The sequence below is a fragment of the Cardiocondyla obscurior genome, linkage group LG22, assembly GCF_019399895.1.
Source record: "Cardiocondyla obscurior isolate alpha-2009 linkage group LG22, Cobs3.1, whole genome shotgun sequence".
NCBI lineage: Eukaryota > Metazoa > Arthropoda > Insecta > Hymenoptera > Formicidae > Cardiocondyla > Cardiocondyla obscurior.
Window position 1 is genome coordinate 2271702 of NC_091885.1, and position 19004 is coordinate 2290705.

The window sequence follows — 19004 nt, forward strand, 5'->3', positions numbered from 1 at the left end:
GGCCCGTTCCCCGCGACCACCGAGAAAGTGCTTAATGTAATGTGAATAATATAAAGCGCCGGCCGTTACAATCATTTCCCGGGCCGACCCCGTGCGGCGTGTAGGCAGCGGAGAAAGATAAAAGCCCGGGCTAGGAAAGAGAAGGGAAGATAAACACAGCCGGAACGTACGGAGGCGCATCAAGTATTGATGCCACTTCGGCCCGCTACACGTTGTAAGCACAGGTACGATTCGATACGCAACCTACGCACGCATACGTCCGGATCGCCGCCCCGGCCCATAACCACGATAGAGGTCTTTAAAGCTGCATTCTACGGCTAGATGTCCGGCACTCTCCTTAATGGGGTGCCACCGATATCCTCCACTCTCGCGCAACACACGCGAGCGTCCCGGCATACCGACGAATAAACCCACACCCACAGTCGCCCCGATAGACGGATCGCGAAGATTCCAAGCCCAATCTTCCCCATATACCTCGCACTCCGTTTCTCATCTTTGTATCCTTACCTAGACTTCTAGAAGGAATTTAGAGGTCTACCGGGAATCGCGCGCGGGTAACGCACCTTAATGGGATTGGCGTTCGCGGAACGATCATTAACGTTGACGGGCAAGCACGCGGATCCGAAGCGAGAGAAAGAGAGAGAGCGAGGGCAACGTTTTGTCCTTGGTTTCCGCCGTATCCTGATGCACGGAGAACAACGTGGAACCATGCCATAAATCCGCTATGGTGCCTCTTGGGACGTCCGCCGACCCCAGTGCTTTCGAAGTTGCGATAATTGCGGACGGTTAAGCGATTATCCAAAGAAGGTCTTACCGGACGTGGTTGAGTGATGATGATGGGGTATCGCGACATCGATCGTGTACCACGATAGCTTACAATAATGGACACTTGTACGAACGAAAGGTACGCGTTTTCGTCAAGATTTTCCTATCGATAATCAACGCTTGTCGGCGCGAGAAAATCGTTGCTACGTGAATGCATCGCGCGTACATGCGTATACATACGTTTTTTTTATTATTTTAATTATTAAATTAATTAAGATTATTATAAGGGGGGGGGAAGGGAGAAAGAAAAAAATCGCTCTCGTCAAGAATTTATCCTAGTATTAAAAAATAAAAAAAAAATTAAAAAAATGCATATTGTGTCTCACGTAACAAATACAATAAAGTAATTTTTCTTTAATTATAAGAATCAATCGTACGATTCGGAAAAAGAGAAACGGCCCGGATGACTGATAGCGCTGCGAAATCAGTACAGCAGTTCTAGAGTCCAAAACGAAAGCAACCGGGAATTAGCGATGTCCCTGCATCAAAGTTAAGCCTACACGGTCGGTTGGGATGGACATGAGATTACGTCGAGCGACAAGTAGAACCAGAAAGGCTAATGAGTGGCCGAGTTAATACCAGGCTCAGTGCCGTGCCTGATGCCGCATGTGTGCGGATAGACGTACGCGCGTGTGTGCGTGCACGTGTAGGCGCGGATACGTGCGCGCGACTTTCTCTCCCCTTTCTCTGTCCGCTCGGCGACGAGATCTACGCGTACCGGCCCTCGGTTTAAACCTATGAATGCATATTCAAGATACGAATGTTTTAAATCCAGGCGGGATTATTCGCCGACGAGTAGGTATGCTTCTGGCTTGGAGAACGGAGAGAGAGACAGAGGCGAGCTCGGTCCCGGGTGTATAAAGACGGGCTGTTTTATTATTTTTCATATCGACAAGAGAGGAAGAGAGGAAAAAAGCGGAGAGCACGACGAGAGAACAACGGCCGATGGAGGAGAGGGACGGAATGGCGCGCGGGAGGGGTGAAGGATTAACGGCGATAAATTTCGCAAAAATAGGGGCTTACGCTGTCGCGGGGCGACAGTCTAATCCCAGTTCCGCACACTACCCCCCTTACGCAGAGATGGGGGCACAACTCGACGTAGGATCGTCGCGCGAGAAGCGACGCTCCGCTCGTGGCGATTCCAACGAAGGTTACCGCTTGTACTTTTTGCAATTATCTTCCTGGCACTCAAAATTCTTTCTCTTTTTCGGTCACTCTTTTTTTTCTCTCTCTCTCTCTCTTTTCTCTCTATCTTTCTATTTTTCATTCTCTCTCTCTGACTCTCTCTGTAAAAAGTATTCGCAAAATGGAAAAAGATCGGTTTTCTCTCGACTAATACCTTTAAATAAAATTAAAATACATTTAAATAAAAAAAAACTTTTAAACAGATATATAACTAAATATTTTATAGCTATTTATAAATTAAGCTTTCCTTATATACATTAAAACTTTGTCGCGCAACATTTATCAAGCTGCTCGAGAGATTCGAGCGGACGCGTCGCGAAATTGAACGGAGACGCATTCGTAGCGTGCATCTATCCATAATCTCACGAGTGGGCGAGCGCATATCGATGAAGAGCGGTAAAAAAGTTTGAAGAGGAAAAGAAGGAGTTTCGGCATTCAGCTCGAAGTGCAGGACGTACGTAACAATGGCCGCGTATCAACATAATTACAGCTCGTCACGGTTAGCGATGCGCGAGCCCGACGAGAGCCAAGTATTATATTCAAATGCGAGGCGAGGCGGCGCCAGTAAGCAAAGCAAAACTTGCGACGGCAAAAGGGGTTGCCGTGCCCCACGGCGCGCCGTGCCGAACGGCGGAGGTTGGAGGTTGTAAGTTCATCGGAGAGATGTAGAGGAGGACGGGAGGATGAGGGCTGAAGGACGAGCGAGAGGACGCAGAAATGTCGCTTCGAGCTAGCTGTCTGGCGAGTCCCGAGAGAGGAAATTACGTCGTCTGGTTTGACCTTTCCGCCACCTCCGTAATCGTCCTCTTGACTGAAAGAGAGGCAAAACGGAGAAAGACTAAGGGCCCGATAATACCGATACCAGTTTAACTAACTCTGTAAATACGCCACAACTGTATCCGTCGCATCGAACATATTTTTTTTTTTAACATTTCTTACGTGAATTTAATTTTTTACATTCTATAATAAGTATAAAAATTATCTCCGGTTATTTTTCATTTATTTATAAATACTTTGACTATGCTTAATTTTATTTGATTCTTATTTTTATGTTTACCGCGACGTCTATAAATTCACGTAATAATGAATCTTAATGTAAATGTAAATGACGAAGAATCCGCGGATACGCAAATAGTTATACATTGTAAGAGCGACATCGCCGAGCGTGAGAATCCTTTTGTAGGCACGTCGTAAGATCAGGGAACACAGACGGAATAAAAGACGTCTCGGGAGGGGGAGGAGAAAAGGCAGCAGTGAGCGGAAGAACGGACGATACAAGGGGGCCTGGGCGAGCATTGACTTCCCGAAGAAGAAACGAAGGCTCAAGGATTTGTTCGAGCGGAAAACTGCCGGTCGATGTATGCAAACGTCTCCTCCATGTCTTACGGAGCCGATAGGGTGACAACGGGCGTATCGTGTCGCCTCCGAGAGCCGATTTCCGCGTCGCGAAAGAATTGTCCGACCGCGCGACGCGCGTCCGTCTTTTTCGCGGTAAGTATCGCAAAGCGAGGCGGAACGGATGCAAAACGCGGCAGAAGACAGGTCAAGCTTGTGGACCTTGACCCACGGCACGTCAAGGACGGGCGAGTGGTACCGGAAGCAGGTGGATAATAGCCGGTCCAGGGGTGCCAAGGGGACAATAGATGTCAGCCGGCACGCAGCGGGACCGAGATAGCAGATCTAAGTGGGCCATGCCGCGCTACGGTTATGGCGGCATAAAACGCTCCGATAGTACCGGAGAGGGCGGCGCGCACTGCCAGCCGCGCGACGGGTCGTGTGGTAGTCAAGTTGAGTGCCGGAGAGAGAGCCCCTTTACGGCCGAAAAAACTGCCGCTATGATTGTCTATGCAAATTGTTTAAGATATCCGGGGTGAAGGCAGTTCCGCGTCTTTTGCGGCCGTCGTTTCGCGAAAACTGGCACGTCGGAGACTACTGCCGGCAGTGGCGCTCAGCTGCGAACTTACGTCTGAGAAAATTCGCCGTTCCCGTTTCTCGCATGGCATCGTAATACTTTTTTTACACGCCGTTCTAAAATAAAATACGCGACTTCTACAATACTTAACGACCGGCGACGAATGTCTCGTCTGACAAAAATAATTTATATTCTCGCACAATGTCGGCTAATTTCTTTGATCAGCCAAACGCATAGAAATAAGATCCGTATGAGCTACCTGCTAGCTTTATCGCGTCATAAAGTATTAGACGCACGTCCCGCGTTACATCATACCCTGATGGCGATATGGATGAATTAAAGATCGTATCAAGATATATTGCTGTGCCGGCGCGCGAGCAGCAAATGAAGCGCGTTTCATTATCGATCCCGATGGAAAGATGTTAACGTTTCGGTCTGTAGGACTCTACCGCATGCAGGTAATGGCATTGCTGGTTTGTGGTTTGCAGCACCCTGGCCTTACCTATCTTAGATAGCTTATTGATTGCCTCGACTGCACTCCGTTTTCCCATTACGACAATGTGGAAACTACCGAGACAATATGTATCTGCTCTCGTACGCCAGATGTAACTTCGTAATTTGTTCACACGTTGCTAATTCTCATGTACAAAACGTTAATAATAATTTTTTTTTTTTTTTTAATCTCAAACAATGTAATATACATAATATATGTATATTTCACGTATATGTTTTAATATCGATGAATTCGGAAATGTATTTTATAAATTATGCCGTTGCCTCACACAATTTCAACGTAATACACGCACTCAATAAATTTGTACTTAAGAAAAACAATTGTGAACAACATTCAATGAAACAAAGTGTCATAAAGTAGTGAGTTGGCAAATGTAATTTCATAGAAGGTTTTCATTGATACAAGAACAGCACTACGGTGTGCGAATAAAGTTATGGTCGACAAGCGAAAAGATAGTGGAAATGACAACAAAGATAGGGAAACAGTGGAATAAAATGGAGATAGAAAATTGAAAAACAAAGGAACGACCAAGTGAAAGAAGCAGGAAACTGCAAACTAGACGGATATGTCTCTCGAGTAAATTAAAATGGATTATATATGTAGATTCTATTTTCGATCTTATTTTTCTCTTCTATCTCTCCGTTTTATCTTTACATTCGCCAACGCTTACATATTGCAATTAATAATATTTATTACGTTTAATTCAGTATAGAAATCAAAAATTGAAAAGTTTAAGATGATTTATCACGTAATCGTGATTATTTAACAAACGGCATAATTTAATTAATTCATAACATTTTCAATGCATGATAATTAATCCAAATGACAGCGAAATCTACTTCTTAATAAATTTAAAAAATAATAAAATTAAAAACGAATGTGACACGTTCCCTTCACCGTATTCATATATGTAATTAAAATTTAGATTTAAGTGGTTAATAAAAATTTAATTGTTTGAAGTGATAATTAACCAATTAAATTATTTTTAAAGCAATAAAATGTGCATTATAAATTCAACGATATATCACGTAACATCGAAAGGATATACGAGAAAGAGCGATGAGGGGAGAAGTACTAGGTCGGTAGCCACAATTCTGGAAAGCCCAACTCCGCCGCCCGAGGAAGGTCGGGACACGGAGTCGACCATGATGTATGCTCCTCTTCCGTCTAATTAAACTTAGGGAGGGTCGCAGAGTTGGTTGGTGCGCCGGTTGTACGGACGGACGTATGTACGGTCGGACTGACAGCGAGGGGGAGGTCGGCGGATGGCTTTCAAAATGACAACCGGAGAGAGCGAGAGGGCGAGGAAGAGATAGGAGATCCGAATGGGCACCATGAAGTGAGAGAAGGACGGGGGAAAGATCCGTGTCTCCTTGCGAGCGCATGAAACGGTACTTATAACGAGAGTGGGATCACCATCGACTTCCTCTCTGGAGACTCGATGCACTTAACTTCTATTACATTATTCATACGCGACGATAAACAATCCGCTAAAAAAAAAAAAAAAAAAAAAGAGACAGCAGCCGCGCCGGACGTTCGTGCCGTACGAAACTTTTATCGGGCATTGGCAAGCGTCGCGATTTTCGAAAATATCGCCGAGTCAGCGTAACGCAGCAAAACATGCGGGCTCTGTGTGGGGATCTGCACCAACGAATACATAAACTTGCTTTTAGGAAATTCCATTAATCTCCAGTTGCACTCCGGCATCGTGCACACGAAATCCGTTTTGCGCGATACATCGATTGTTTGAACCGCACGATTTTCTTCTTTCTTATACCTTATTCATTGTAGAATGGTAACAAATATTAGTCTTCCTTCTTTATGCATATGAGAACGCGAGTGTAAGACCCTCCCGCCGAATTTCTCGCGCTTAAGAACATTATAATTTATTAATAATTCCTTTAATATTATAAATATGTAAAGCGAATTGAAAACTATTGTGCTCAGTCAAGTATGTGATTTTTTTTATTCTCTTTTTTTTTTTATTAAAAGTACCGCACCTTATAAAATATTAAACGCTGCATTTAAATATGGTCACTTGTCCTTATTCGTTCCACTCGCATCTCCAATTCATATCGAAGTATGCATTGAATAGACGAGAGATCATATCTACATTACGATTCTATTCCTCTTTGCTTATAACGTTCGCATTTTTCAGTACAATCCTGTAATATTGAAATCATATTGCAAATCGTTATTGTGATTTCCTACGTTTTCTTCTAATAACGTCCGATCCTCCTCTGCGATTTTTATATCCGACCCGTATCTTTTCCCCGCCGCGGCGTTTCCGTTATATTCACCTATCGCGTTTTAACGCAATGCTCGACACGCTATTCGGTATTCGCTTTTCCATTGAGCGCTACTTATTTCCCTTTCCATCTATCTAAACTATGTGTATACATAAACTATGTCTATTCAAGCGTACCGCGGTGCACTCGGCTGCTTCCCGTCTACCGTGTCAATGCAGACTAGCTGCTACGAAACGGGATAGACCATTGGCGCGCCCCAACAAATTCCTTGGCGCGAGATGTCGCGATTCCGAATGTTAAACCAGCTAAGCTAAACGATGGCAGCCGATGGCTGAACACGACCTGGAATTCCCGACGACGACGCTTCTATGCGATGGAAAACGGAATGAGCGACGATCGGCATATTCGCATCGGACACAATGAATTTATGGCGGATACCACCGACTTGCCTCGACTCGCAAACATCGAGGAACTTTCGTAGGGTGTCATAATTTTCCGGTTATCGAGTTGTTCGTGTACCACGTTTTGATATCGCGTGCATATTAAATTCGCGTTCGAAATCGCGGATCATTAACCTCTCGAAAATTGTTAAAAATGAGCGGCGGTATCGACGCGAAGAAAAGCGCAGGAAATTAAAACAATAAATTAGAATACTTCGGGGGGAATCTGGAGATCATAATTCATCGAATAAAAAAATAAAAAAAAAAAAAAAAGGATAAAACGTCGGAAGAAGCGCTTAAAGAGCTTGGCACTCGAGTAAATACACGAGTTCGTGTTCGTGCCAGTTACTCTTTTAAGGTGTAATATGTATCCAGTGCATCCTCCCCCTCCCCCCGAATGAATTCCGGGACGCAATATAGTCGCTTAATCGCTCGTAATAACGCCGAGACGAATGCGGCGCTTCCCGAGACGACTGTCGCGAAAAACCTCCGTAATTTCTGGCGGATGGCACCGTATAATCGCTCGCGGACGAATTTCATGTATCTTAGACACGCAGTTTTTCTTTTATTTCTTTTCTTTTTCTTAACATTTATAACAAACGTATTTTTCATTTTGCAATAATCGCGCGAAAAAAAATACAAATTCGTATTTCGTTACATTTTGCTCCACGAGATTTAATTTCGTATCATTAAAACTTTTATGACATTAATAAATGAAATTACACCTTTTCGTGAATAATTTAGATTTTATGAAAAAGAAATTTTTGGACAGTTGATAGACACGTATGAGTATTTGGAACGTAAAGCGCATCAAGAATTAGCGCCGTATATCGAGTAAAATTCTCTGCGAATCCAACGTACACCGAAGCAAACTTTGAACGAATCGACAGACATCGAAACTCGGTCGTCGAGGGATGGCGCATCGAGTCCCGATGCATCGTCGCTTTACATTAAAATCCTTTTAACTTGGGCACCGCGTGTGAGGTCGTTAACATTCGCGAGAGCTCTCGACGACGCGATTAACCAAGAAGCAAGAGGAGCGCCGACCGCGGGCTCGTCTTTCTACGAGCGAGTGCGGTATCGTCATCCTGCAAACAGCGTATATGCATTAAACCATGAACCCACTATCCCCGACGTCATATCCAATACACGTTGTTAGGGGGTTGCTGAAGCCGCGATACAGAGCAGGGAAAACGGGGGTAGTGAGGACGGGGGAGAACGGTAGGTGGCTGCAGGGTGATTTCGAGGGTAGCTGCCAACCTCCCCCAGTGCGGTAATGGCATTAACCGAGCTGCAATATGATTACCGCTCTCGCAAGGTAACCTGATCACACCCGAAATCTATGGGGTGTCCGGAATATGAGAGAGCAAGAGAGAGAGAGAGAGAGAGGAACTTGTACAGCGAGGAACAATGTATTGCGCCTGGAATAGCCGTGCAACGTTACGCAACTGCGGCGGTTGCAGCCGACGCCGAGGTTCGGTTGGTGTTCTCCCCCTTAATCGCGTTGCGCTTTTTGCGGCTCAGATTACCCGTGAATCATTAGATACTCGGCGGGCCCCAGTAGAATCGAAAGCCACCACTACCATCGCGCTACGGATCGTTCCTTATCTCGGCATTACGAGATTAGTCTCCCGCCGTTTCTCTTTCTCCTATTTATTTTTTTTTTTTTTTTTTACCGTTTTTCTCGCTTCGTTCGACGGCGTACGCGTTTTACTTATTTATTTATTTTTTATTTGTCGATTGCCCGCAGATTTCAGTAATAATATAAAATCTCGAAAATTAAATTAAAAAAATTAATTATATATAAATAAACCTCTCAACGACGATGTTTTTCCTCATATTACTTTTTTGAATAATATATGTATGAAAAAAATATACATTCGCAAATAAAAGTGACTGACATCCCGCCCCATCGCAACATTTAATATCTTTCGGAAACAGAGAACGTCGTCAACGCGCTATATGAAGAAGACACTTACCGTAAGATGTTGAAAGAGCCACGCCCTGAGGATGTTCGTCGCAACTTTTGGAAAGATACCCCGTTTCTTTTGGTTTTTCTTTCCAGAAGAATCGTCATCTTCCTCGCCCGTACCCTCGCCGCTACCGATACTCGCGTTACTCGCGTCACCTGCAACATTAAGAGAAGAGCCAAGGTCATCACGTGCCGTCTCGGTAATCAATGCAAATTTATAATCGTACCCGATTCTTTTTATTTCATAAATCTACTTATAAACGCGGGACAAATATTCTCGAGCACTTTTAAATGCCTAAGTGTCTTACATGACAAAGCTTTCGCGCGGAAAATAAAATGTACATTAGCTCCATTCGCCTAATTGTTTAAAATGTGACGGACAAAGGGAAATTAATTTCAGCTCGCGATTTCATCGCGAGATATCTCGCGCGTCGAAGCAGAATCCCCGACGCGTTTAAACTGCGCTCCGATTTTCGGTCCATACCCTGGTGGGCGATAACTACCTCGACCCTAGGGCTGGTTCCCATGCATACAAACACCATTAAGCCACCCGCAATCACCCGGCCCCCTTCGACCCGGAGAACCCCGTACACACGCTTCGTTCTCGGCTGAACCACGTACCCCTGCCTCCTCCTCGTCCCATTTCGCTCCTCCTCCTCCACCCGCTCGCATTAATTCTCCGTCATTTATCAATCTTAGCTTTTTAATTGCACAGTCACCGGGGACTCAAAAAGCGGGACAGTAATGAGAGATATTAAGACGCTTTCGGTTAGGCTTTTCGGAAGCTGTAACGTCATATTTTCATATTATCAACGAGCTAATTCGTTATCGCGAATGAAGAACGGGTCACGTATTTTTATTTGCAATTTTTAAAAGGTACAATTTTTTTTTAAATAATTTAATTAACGCGATCGTGATCTACTACGACATATATTATATCTGACGGATAATTATGAAATAAAACGCAATTTCGTTGTCGTGATGTTCCGGCGAATCAATCTCTCAACGAGCCCGGATGCCGGAAGTCCGAGGCTCCTTTCATTCCTTCTTTTCGCAATCAGCTAGAAAGGAGAGCAGAGAAGGCTACTTACGCCAGCGGATTATAAATGACCGAGCCTTATCGTAATGCCCAAGGCCCCGATTTCCAAGGTCCTATCGTAACAGAGAGATCAGGGTGAGCCCGGCGCTCCCAGGGGGTTCACGATGACAGGTCGCCCGGGGGCCGCTGCCAACCCACCCCTCTCGCTCGCCAAAGAACGGCCTCGTGCCTGAGATTAACTTTGAATTCGACGAGCGGACCGTCATCGGACAAGGGGAGGACGACGACGGGCAGGCAAAACGAAAGATTTGTCCGTCGTAAGAGCGGACGGACCGGAACGACGGGAGATCGATGGAAATTGGTGCCACGTACGACGTATTCTCGCGTGTGCCGCTTTCTTGAAACGCTCCGAGGGAGAGAAAACGAGAAAAGGCACCTCGGCTCTACGATTCGGCGTGATGGATATTTATCGTGCCGTGACGCGATTCGTTTCGATGAGCCGACAAATTCCACGGAGCGCAATTTCCCGGGAAAATTGTTACTTATCGACAAAATTTTAACGCCGCATGATAATTATTCGCGGTCGCGATTCGCAATTATCAAAAAGCACGTACGAAATATTTCGGTATTGCTGAAACGAAAATTTGAGTAAATTATTGATTAAGCTATAATGTTACGAATTCTTATTAATTACAGCTTTACAAAAATCAAAGTCCGATGGCTTTTCTTTTCCCATTAATCAAATTTGTTTTTTTTTTTATCTGGAACGTTAGTTCCATTGGCGGCGGTCGTTGCGCATACGGCAAAAACGACGTTAGACGTTCACCCTCTCTTCAACTCAGAAGCCCGTTAATGGCGTGTCCGCAAAGTCGAATAGGGCGGCCTGCGAGTTCATAGAACCGGCGGGTGGCTAGCGAAATAACGGAATGGCTAACGGGAACGTCCCTCTGATTGCAGTTAATTTACTCGCTGAATCGGGTTAATGTAGCGTACCAGTCGTACCGTGCTGTGCCGTACGGCACCGTACGGCGACGACCTATCGGTGTCCCGGCAAAAGAAATGGTCTCCTTCGTCAGAGTATTGTTCATCACACTCGGCGGTTCTGACTGCGTCCTTTTTAATGGCACAATAATTTCTAGCGCGATTAATTTATTTTTGAAATAACGAGTCGCATTTTTATGGAATTAAGTAACAGATAAAAAATTATGTAATTAAAGTAAATTCCATGGAAAACATTCGGGAGAGCAAAAATTTATGGCTAGCGCGTGAGAAATGTTTGTAAAACCGCATTAGAAATATATTGCGTTTTAATCGCGGTAATCATTCACAATGTATAATATGGTTATCCATGACAGCTCGTTAAAATCTTATTTGACTTTAGATACTCTCCGATATATTAGCGTACATATGTAATCCAGTTGTACTGGTATTTCACGCGCGATCGTCCGCCCACAAGCTGTCATCGATAATGTAATGTCGTTTCTCGTCGTTGCGATCGAACGCGCGTCACGAGATCGAGATCATGATCGACAACCTCCGCCGAGGACGTCCGTTTCAGTAAGCTTATTCGTGAACTCGCAAATAGAACCATAGTAATCTCTCATTTTTTTAATAAAATTGAGAAATAAATTTTTGTACAATTTACATTATAATTAAAATAAAAATAAAATTCTTTTTAGTTGAAAGCGGTTACGTTATCGTGACGATCGACAAGCTTTTCAATCTAATTATACATCGTGGTACAAAAACCTTTCAGTGAATGCATTCATATGCGCGTTCATTCACACGTGCACCCTGCGCGATATATTTACGAGGACGCTCATGGCAGACGTCAATGACGATGGCGGTAACGGGGGTAGAAGCTATATCGTCTGCGTGTTGATTTACGCGGCGTACCGCGCATTTTTACTACCATGTTATAGAGATTTAAGTGCGGCCAATTATATGTTTATGCCATCCCATTGCTCGTGCTTGCCTTCTCTTTCGCTCGCCTGCTACGCTCTCCAATAGCGCTTTCGACCGATCCACGAATCCCCAGAACGGCGTGCCCGGTTTCTTTCTCCCGACCTGTCGTAGCTATACTTAGCGAATGGAGAATGGGTGAAACCTCACACGCCGGCGATAATCTATTTCGAGAGAGTCAATCTTTATCGCCCGCCCCATTCTTAAATTTAGAAGATTTTTCATTAGAAATACATCGCGATGACAACGGCAATCAATTCAATTATCTTTCAAGCAGGGATATTAATTCGGTAAGAAGAGATGCGATATACACGAGCTCATAGTCGCCGCTATTTATCGAATTGTTTGCACCTATAATTTATATATTAATTTATGACGCTAATTCACAAATATAAAAATTATAAAATTATATACATATGTGTATATATGTACACATGTATATAACTAAATTCCGGACTGTTTGAAATCTCTGGGGAAATCAATGCCGGTGATCATATTGAGATAGAACGTCAAGCCGGGAACATCTTCCTCGAAGACGAGCCCGCAGCCTCTATTTGGATGGCCGCGCAAACTGTCGAAATAACCGGCACATATGGTCGCCGAAAATAAACTGCTCCTTATTCCCATCCCGTCGAAACGAGGATCTTTCTCTCTCCTTCGCTCCCTCTCGCCTCCCTCACATCCCCCTTGCCCCTGCCCCCTGTCCTTTCCTCTCGCTTTCTTGTCTTTTCGTTCTCGCCTTTCCTTTTAATACCCTTCCTCATTCACCGCTTCTTCCAGCTACGCGAATCCGCTTCGAACTCCTCTTCGCGCGGCGTACGACTTTAGATGCGAGCCCGAAAGTGCGCGACCCTCCGGCATATAAGCGTGTAGGTAGAGAACGCGCACCGGATACTAAGACATTTATTTGTTGTCGCGACTATGCCACGTGCGTAAAAAAGATCGCCGGGCAAAGTGCGGAAAAAAAAAAAAGAAAAAGAAGGGGGGAAAGAAAAAGATGGGACATCGTATACGCCTCTTCGAGTATCGCGTTTCGCGGTCACGAAGACGACGCGCCATAATCGTAGCTTCAGGCTTTACGACGTCGGGGCGAAATTTCGCAGGCCACGAGATAACATCGCGGAGGATCATCGATCGCTCGCCGAAGGAGGCGCGGTATCAGTTCGCTCGGTAGTAGACGGAGACGGCCACGTTCGATCGTTCTTTCGGCAGCGAGGTGCTCGTCGGCTCATTTTACGCCTCTGAAAATCGCGAGAAAGGTCGTTGCACCAAAACACGCACCCGGCTCTTCTGGCGCGAGCTGATCCGTGAGTTCCGCGGTAGACTCGCGCGGTACACAACCGGCGGCGCGAGTCCCTCTCTTCCACAGATTCTCGGACTATTTTTGACGATGAAATGTGGCTCGCCGGTGTTCCCTGCCGCGTCATGTCGCGCACGCGAGAGGATCGTCGCGGACGATTTCACGGAGCGCACGTATCCGCGCATCTGCGTGACGCGTACGAGGGCGCCGCTTAATCCGGGAATCTGCTTAACCGGGAGATTAATCGGCGATTGTGGGAGAGATGAGGCGCGATGGGGAACTCGCTCAGAAACGATGGCCGCGTCGGCAAGGAGATGGCTGCATCCCGCGATGCCGGTCGGCGTGAAGCACACTTCGGGGAAGTTTGTCTTACAAATGAGCCGCGCGACGCACATAATTTAATGCGCCGCTTGTGCGCACATTTTCAACCGCGTGCACATTGACGAGCAATTTAAGATAACGCTGGCACATTTTTCTCTATCTACTTTAATTACGTCCTCGGGCCATTAAAAAAAAAATTAAGATTTATATTTTTCTCTCTTCCTCTCTCGGCAAACTTGGTCTTCTTAACTTTAAAAAGTTAAGATAAATTTCCGTGTTTATTAAAATTACCGCTAAAACGTAATTTTTTTTTTTTTATTATAAAAATTTAGAATCTCTTGAATTTCTGAAATCCCAATGACGCACGACACGTCGGCGTATTGCGGAACGAAGAGGGAAGAGACCGAAATATCTACCTATCGCTACGAACTGGGAATATGAGACGAAGGGACGAAGAAACGACCGGAGATGTTGGAGCTATGCGGATTAACGGATGGAATGTCGGTCTCTCCTCCGTTTGGCTCTCCGTCTAAAAGCATCGCCTTTCGTTCCATTCACTTTGGATATTATTGTTATGATAGACTTTGGAGTTTCAAGAATGTCGCCCCCGTGAAACGAAAGCGGCGATCTCAGATTTTAATTCCTTCGGCTGTTTATATAGAGGCGGGCAAAAATTCGCGGGCGACGAAAATGTTCGATATAAGTATCGTTTGACAAAAAACCGCCGCCAAAGGGTTTCCCCAATTTATCTGACGGAGCTAAGTATACCCTCGTTAAAAAGAGCATCGACGGCGAGAGAAAAAAAAAAAGCAAAACAAAACAAAACAAAAGAAGCACGTCGGTCGCGAACGGAGTTTTCCTTCGCACGGTCGCTCCTAACCGCAAACTCGTTCTCTTTGCGATCTGTACGAGATCCAGAGAAAAATACGAAGCGTTAACAGAGTCCCCAAAGCTCAGTGGGCGAGAACCTAGCGCGTATTGTGGGATTATGACGATAAATAAAGTGTCCGGCGGAAAAGAGAGAGGTGCAGACCGTGGCGAACGAGAGAGTACAGAGAAACGGTATCGCGCTGCCCGCGCGAGAGCGAAAGAACGAACGCCGCTGATTGAGACATCGATGCAGCGACTGTGACAGTTATCTGATTCATGGATATGCCGAGTGTATTTTATGCCGTACGACCTACGAATACAGATCGATCGGGGCGTGCGACGGCCGTAGCGAAGGAAATCATAGCAGCTCCTTTGCGCGTATATGGCCGTATCAATTACGCGCGCCCGAGAGTCGCGGGCACGTAAGCGAAGAGATTGCGGCTCACGAGGGGCACTAGGTCCGTGGCAGGAGAGTACGCATTGGAATTCATCGGACGTACCCCGACTACCGGTTTCGCGAGGATCCGCCGGCGCTCGATAACAATCTGCGTGATAAATCGCCGATTTGTATCCGCGGTACCGAGCATCCGCATTAATTCACGGACGCCTTTTTCAGGGACCGGCGGGAAAGCGTAAGTAGACGCCCGTGGGATTTACGAGCGAATGGACAGCGAAAGATAAACTGTCACGAGGATTACGGAATGCGCGAGGGACACGCGGGACAGAGCGAAATTTTTGGCACGGCGCGTTGATAGTGACAGGTGCTGGATGTCATTACATCTAGACGCTATATCTTTTCGTAATACCTCAACGCTTGCCTCGTCAGCCGAACGTAGCCTCGACGAGTAATAATAATTTTAATAAAAGTCAGTCGCTTTTTTTTTTTATAGTTTAACATTTGTATCTACGATTGTATCGTAATAGAGAAGAAAACACGCTCCGTGGATACTGCGAGAAGCAGACAAATAGATAAAGCCGCGATATCTCCGGGGCAACGTTGCCAACGGAGCACGTACGAAGATTGTACTAATTAATGCCACGGGACCGTGCTGCGGCTTCGGTGATGTGCTGTTACTAGCAACGGTGCTGTTACTGTGATAATTACCGGCAGGACGTGAGACTCCGTCTTAATTTGGTCTACCGGCGAAAATTATTAACGCGCAGCGTCGTGCGCGATGACCGAAATATTCGCCACGTGCAAGAATCAGATAAGATTCTTTAATTGCTTATCACGTTTTCAATTCATAAATCAATTACCGATTAAATATTAAATTATAAAATTACATTCGCAAGCGATCGTGCTAGCGAATGGGCAAGATGCCGTTTTGCAATTTCCGAATCGTCACAATAACCCCGGGCTTCCTGTTGATGCGAACGACGGGCAGCGCAATTAACAGGTAATTCGCGCACGCGACTCCGGAATCTTTGCGGTACTCGCGTTTACGTAAACTTCCGCGCGGTTCCCTTGAACGGCCGCTCGGTGTTATCTCTCGCGGAGAAGAGGCCGCAGTAAAATTGGTCGTTCGACTAGCTATAACACACGCAAATAAAAGCGCTAATGGAAACGTGCCGTCGGTGGATGCACCAACGGCATTCCCGACGCCCGACGCGTGTCCTCGTCGTCTGCGTTTTCGTCGCCGCCGTCGTCGCCTCCGTCTACGTTGACAGGCGCGGATAGCTTTCGGGACATGTGACGAGCACGTGTCCCGAACGAGAACATATCGGCTTTCGTCCTGGGGATTAGTAAGCCGCGGCGGAGATCTTCTCGCGCCAACGAGCTCAGCTTGCGGCGCCCCGGGTTTTTACTTTTTGTCACCATGTGCGGCGTCCCGACGCCATTTAAACCTCTCGTCATGCGTCGCGATGCGTTAACGCTCGTTTATTTCCATATCTCTACGCCTTTTTCCCCGCTACTCAAGTGATAATTATAAACTGATCTGAAGCTATCCGGTCGACGAACTTCCACCTTGATTCTCGTATTTTTAATTTTTCCAACGCAAGTTTTCTAACGCTCGATCATTTAAATCGTCATTTCAAATCCATCGAGACGTTCTTTAAACGATTTGATATACACGATTTTCCGCAAGCTGTCAGCACCGTAATCGGCTGATTCGAGCTTCAGCAGACATATTTGCGCACGCGGTAAGCAAAGAGACTCGAACCAATTTCTGGTTGGCCGAGAGAAATGAGCACCGGTGGCCAGTAATGAGCCAGAAAACTGGCGACAGCTTCGCTATGCACTCTATATTCTATTCCAACGAGATGGGGCCGTGATATCGTGCTATGTTCGTCCGTCGGCGTGCACGTACGTGCACGTACACACGATCGCGCGCGCGTTTTAAAGGGAATACGCGTGTGGAAGTGCGCATGAAGGCCTATAACTCACGCGACTGGCCCGCAGGCTCGTCTTGTTAGCGCCCCGCAGAAACCGAACTGAGATTCTCCTAACTATAATATACACAGGGTGCCGAAGGATCGAGGTGAATTCGATGCGAGGTAGGAAGGAAGGGTGGAAATCGGCAATAGAAAGAGCACGAGGATAGTGCCAGACGATGTAAAGGATTCGAGAATGGGAAGAAGTGGAGGAGAACAGAGAACGACTTAACGCGCGGCGGGTAAGGGAGGACGGAGAAGGAGAGAGAAGAAATGTAAACCCTCCCTCCAATCTTCATCCTCCGCCAACGCGCATAAATGCATAGCTATCTCCGGATGCATCTTCACCGGCGGAACGACCGAACGAAAAGAGCGCGTTATCGGTACTCCGACCTGATAAATCCCCCCGAAAGAATAATGAGTCGACATTATTCATGCCGGCCCGTCAGCGTCGCTCGACCGACCGGTCCGCTCTTTCTTTCTCTCTCTTACTCCTCGCCCGTCCGTTTTACCGAAGGCAACGTTTCGGCACTTCGCCATTACGATCCCTGAAAACGAGCGCGGGAGAGATCCGCTCGTAGAATCGACCGGACGATATTAGGACAGCGCTTAGCTGGATCAACTGGAATTCGTTTGGGGCACGGACGGAGGGATCAGGCGACTGGTTCGTTTGATCGATAGCGCGCCCCGACTTTTGCCTGATACCCGTTCCCGGACGGCGATGTTAGAATGACGCGAAAGAATCGTTCGGCCGACGATTTACGTGAAAGATTTTTCGGGCAGATTCGGATTTTATAGAAAAAAAAATTAAAATAAAGAAAAGAAAGAAAGAAAAGAAAAAAAAACGAGCCTCTTCAGCCTGTATGTAAGTCTCATTTTATACTTTACACTTGTTCGTTATCACGATCGCACGGTGCGTGCTAAGAATAATCAAAATAGCCGGCTATATCATCGTAGAATATCGTGAGTTTAACGAGACCTTACATTAGCGAATACGCGCGACACGATAAGGATTCTAAAATAAGAAAGTACGAGCGACTTATTCGCTCATGAATTTCATCGCGTTTGTATTCTTTCGTTTCATTAATGCCGGCAGTAACTGCTCTTTGTTCTTATTTGTCTGAACTTCCATTTGTGGCGCAGTCGCAACTAGTGAGTGCGAATTCACGGCTGCCGTGACCGCCGTGGTTCAATTTCCGTTTTACCAAGAGAAACAACGCTGCCCTGTCCTTCTCCGCCCACCCCCTCTCTTCGATGCTCGATATTACTAGATTCGAATTGTCTGCCCTCCCGCTCCGTCGCCGCCCCCCGAGGGTACCCGGCACCGGCATCTACCAGTGACAGTGAGTGACACGTTTAGCACATCCGTTTTATTACAACTTCCCCTTTCGGGCTGCGGCTCTCTCGCCAATTTGGCCGCGCTATAAAACACGTGGCGACAGATTCAGCACTCTACAATCACTGAGCTACCGTAACCGATTCGTAGCAACCCTTCGCCAGGGCCCGCGTATCGACGAAGGACGACAGCGAACTTTTGAGGCTCGCTCGCGCTTGGCTCGCAGTCAGAAGGAAACGGGAGATCCCGGTCTTCCGATACGAACAATGAATTATCGTGGCAAACAGAGATTCAATTTTCCGCGAACGTCCACGAAGAAAAATCAGATACGGGGTATCTCTTCTCCCCGGTGTGTCAAACTTGGGCGCAGATATAAAAGTCGGTCCGCGATATTTTATACGAGCATGTCGGCTATCGACCGCGTCGACGTAACCCGATTGCCGATAAGGCCGCGTGAACGGTTGGCCACAACTTGGAAGGAGCTTTTTATCCATGACACGCATCTACGGAATGGAGAAACGGCGGCGGCGCGAAGGCAGGCAAAAGGGCGAGAACGAGGCCGGCGGCCGTGCCTTGCCTTGCCTTGCCTCTTCTCTTTGGACGCGCCGCGTTATTTAGTGCCGAGTATCGCAGCACCGTGGCTTAAGTGCTCCGTTGACTTACATCCCTACGTACCGAGCCGGACTAAAGAAGCGAGATATTTTTT

The 19004-nt window shown here is 46.3% G+C and overlaps 1 protein-coding gene across 4 annotated transcripts in view; it reads right to left on the reverse strand.

The window, feature by feature from the left end:
• Nucleotides 1–19004, reverse strand: part of Hth (Meis homeobox homothorax) — a 388286-nt gene that overhangs the window by 129360 nt on the left and 239922 nt on the right. For all 4 annotated transcript variants that reach the window (XM_070670915.1, XM_070670914.1, XM_070670913.1 and 1 more), the window contains one exon: nucleotides 9105–9253. In XM_070670915.1, the coding sequence (XP_070527016.1) occupies nucleotides 9105–9253 (149 nt within the window). The remainder of the gene's footprint in view (nucleotides 1–9104; nucleotides 9254–19004) is intronic.